We start from the raw sequence: 3,034 nt of genomic DNA, 5'->3' as shown, positions 1-3,034 counted from the left end.
CAGTTGGGTTGGAAGAGCCCCAGTTGGGTTGGGAGAGCCCCAGTTGGGTTGGAAGAGCCCCAGTTGGGTTGGGAGAGCCCCAGTTGGGTTGGAAGCCCCCCAGTTGGGTTGGAAGAGCCCCAGTTGGGTTGGAAGAGCCCCAGTTGGGTTGGAAGAGCCCCAGTTGGGTTGGAAGAGCCCCAGTTGGGTTGGGAGAGCCCCAGTTGGGTTGGAAGAGCCCCAGTTGGGTTGGGAGAGCCCCAGTTGGGTTTAAAGAGTCCAGTTGGGTTCAAGGGCCCCCAGTTGGGTTGGAAGAGCCCCAGTTGGGTTGGGAGAGCACCAGTTGGGTTGGAAGGCCCCCAGTTGGGTTTGAGGGCTCCCAGTTGGGTCGGAAGGCCCCAGCCGGACCCCCAGGTGAGGGTGTGGGTGGTTCCACGCAGATCCAACAGTTCTCCAAGAAGGAGATCGAGGACCTGCTGCGCAAGGGCGCCTACGCCGCCATCATGGACGAGGACGACGAGGGCGCCAAGTTCTGCGAGGAGGACATCGACCAGATCCTGCTGAGGAGGACCACCACCATCACCATCGAGAGCGAGGGCAAGGGGTCAACGTTTGCTAAGGTAATTAGCTAATGAGGGGTTAATTAATTAATTAACGATGGGCCACCACCATCACCATCGAGAGCGAGGGCAAGGGGTCAACGTTTGCTAAGGTAATTAGCTAATTAGGGGTTAATTAATTAATTAACGATGGGCCACCACCATCACCATCGAGAGCGAGGGCAAGGGGTAAACGTTCGCCAAGGTAATTAGCTAATTAGGGGTTAATTAGTGAACAATTGACCAGATCCTGCTGAGGAGAACCACCACCAAGGGCTCCACCTTCGCTAAGGTAATTAGCTAATGAGGGGTTAATTAATTAATTAATGATGGGCCACCACCATCACCATCGAGAGCGAGGGCAAGGGGTCAACGTTTGCTAAGGTAATTAGCTAATGAGGGGTTAATTAATTAATTAACGATGGGCCACCACCATCACCATCGAGAGCGAGGGCAAGGGGTCAACCTTCGCCAAGGTAATTAACTAATTAGGGGTTAATTAGTGAACAATCGACCAGATCCTGCTGAGGAGAACCACCACCAAGGGGTCAACCTTTGCTAAGGTAATTAGCTAATGAGGGGTTAATTAATTAGTTAATGATGGGCAACCACCATCACCATCGAGAGCGAGGGCAAGGGGTCAACGTTTGCTAAGGTAATTAGCTAATGAGGAGTTAATTAATTAATTAACGATGGGCCACCACCATCACCATCGAGAGCGAGGGCAAGGGGTCAACGTTTGCCAAGGTAATTAGCTAATGAGGGGTTAATTAGTGAACAATCGACCAGATCCTGCTGAGGAGAACCACCACCAGGGGTTCCACCTTCGCTAAGGTAATTAGCTAATTAGGGGTTAATAATTAATTAACGATGGGCCACCACCATCACCATCGAGAGCGAGGGCAAGGGCTCCACCTTCGCCAAGGTAATTAGCTAATGAGGGGTTAATTAATTAATTAACGATGGGCCACCACCATCACCATCGAGAGCGAGGGCAAGGGGTCAGTGTTTGCTAAGGTAATTAGCTAATGAGGGGTTAATTAATTAATTAATGATGGGCCACCACCATCACCATCGAGAGCGAGGGCAAGGGGTCAACGTTTGCTAAGGTAATTAGCTAATGAGGGGTTAATTAATTAGTTAACGATGGGCCACCACCATCACCATCGAGAGCGAGGGCAAGGGCTCCACCTTCGCCAAGGTAATTAGCTAATTAGGGGTTAATTAGTGAACAATTGACCAGATCCTACTGAGGAGAACCACCACCAAGGGCTCAACCTTCGCTAAGGTAATTAGCTAATGAGGGGTTAATTAATTAGTTAATGATGGGCCACCACCATCACCATCAAGAGTCAGGGGAAAGGGTCAACTTTTGTTAAAGTAATTAATGGGATTGATTAATTAATTAATTAATTAATGGAGGGCCATCCCCATAAAGAGTGAGGTTAAAGAGGCCACGTTGGCTGAGGTAATTAACAGGATTAATTAACGGCCACGCCCCCCCCCAGGCGAGCTTCGTGGCGTCCGAGAACCGCACGGACATCGCGCTGGACGACCCCAACTTCTGGCAAAAATGGGCCAAGAAGGCCGACCTGGACCTGGAGCTGCTCAACAGCAAGGTGGGACCACCACGCCCCTTTGGGGGGGGGGGGCGTGGCCGTGGGGGGCGTGGCCATCCCCCCCCTCCTCCTTCAGGTGCTAAAAGGGGCGTGTCCTCCCCGGGGGGGGGCGGGGCAGAACACGCTGGTGATCGACACGCCGCGGGTGCGGAAGCAGACGCGCCACTTCAGCACGCTGAGGGACGACGACCTGGTGGAGTTCTCGGACCTGGAGAGCGACGACGACCTCGAGCGCCTCGACCGCGACCGCGGCGGCGGCGGCGGCGGCGGCGGTGGAGGCCGGGGGGGACGCCGGCACCACCCCCACCACCACCAGCACCACCAGCAGCAGCACCAGGGCGGGCCCTACGGCAGGACGGACTGCTTCCGGGTCGAGAAGCACCTCATGGTCTACGGGTGGGTGAGGGCGGCCCACTGGTGACGGCCCCTTGACCTCGTTGACCTCGTTGACCTTCCCATTGACCTCGTTGACACTGTTGACCAACCCATTGACCTCGTTGACCTCATTGACCTCGTTGACCCTCCCGTTGACCTCGTTGACACTGTTGACCAACCTGTTGACCTTGTTGACCGCCTTGACCCCCCCATTGACCTTGTTGACACTGTTGACCAACCCATTGACCTTGTTGACACTGTTGACCCTCCCATTGACCTCATTGACCTCATTGACCCTCCCATTGACCCCGTTGACACTGTTGACCAACCCATTGACCTCGTTGACCTCATTGACCTCGTTGACCCTCCCATTGACCTCATTGACCCTCCCATTGATCTCGTTGACACTGTTGACCAACCTGTTGACCTTGTTGACCCCGTTGACCCCCCCATTGACCTTGT

The 3,034-nt window shown here is 54.1% G+C and overlaps 1 protein-coding gene across 1 annotated transcript; it reads left to right on the top strand.

Moving 5' to 3' along the window:
- Positions 1 to 393: 393 nt before the first annotated feature.
- LOC114072862 (chromodomain-helicase-DNA-binding protein 8-like) lies at positions 394 to 2,618 on the top strand (the record flags this gene model as incomplete). The annotated part of the gene is made up of 4 exons (XM_027910689.1): positions 394 to 583; positions 1,488 to 1,503; positions 2,087 to 2,197; positions 2,316 to 2,618. Coding segments are annotated over 4 exons (620 nt in total), but the record flags the coding sequence as incomplete, so codon positions are not given.
- Positions 2,619 to 3,034: the final 416 nt, after the last annotated feature.

The sequence above is a fragment of the Empidonax traillii genome, unplaced genomic scaffold (assembly GCF_003031625.1).
Source record: "Empidonax traillii isolate 1590-97213 ecotype Southwest subspecies unplaced genomic scaffold, ASM303162v1 scaffold4183:size16978, whole genome shotgun sequence".
Lineage (NCBI taxonomy): Eukaryota > Metazoa > Chordata > Aves > Passeriformes > Tyrannidae > Empidonax > Empidonax traillii.
Note: the sequence above shows the minus strand (reverse complement) of the source record. Positions and strands in the feature narration are given on the sequence as shown.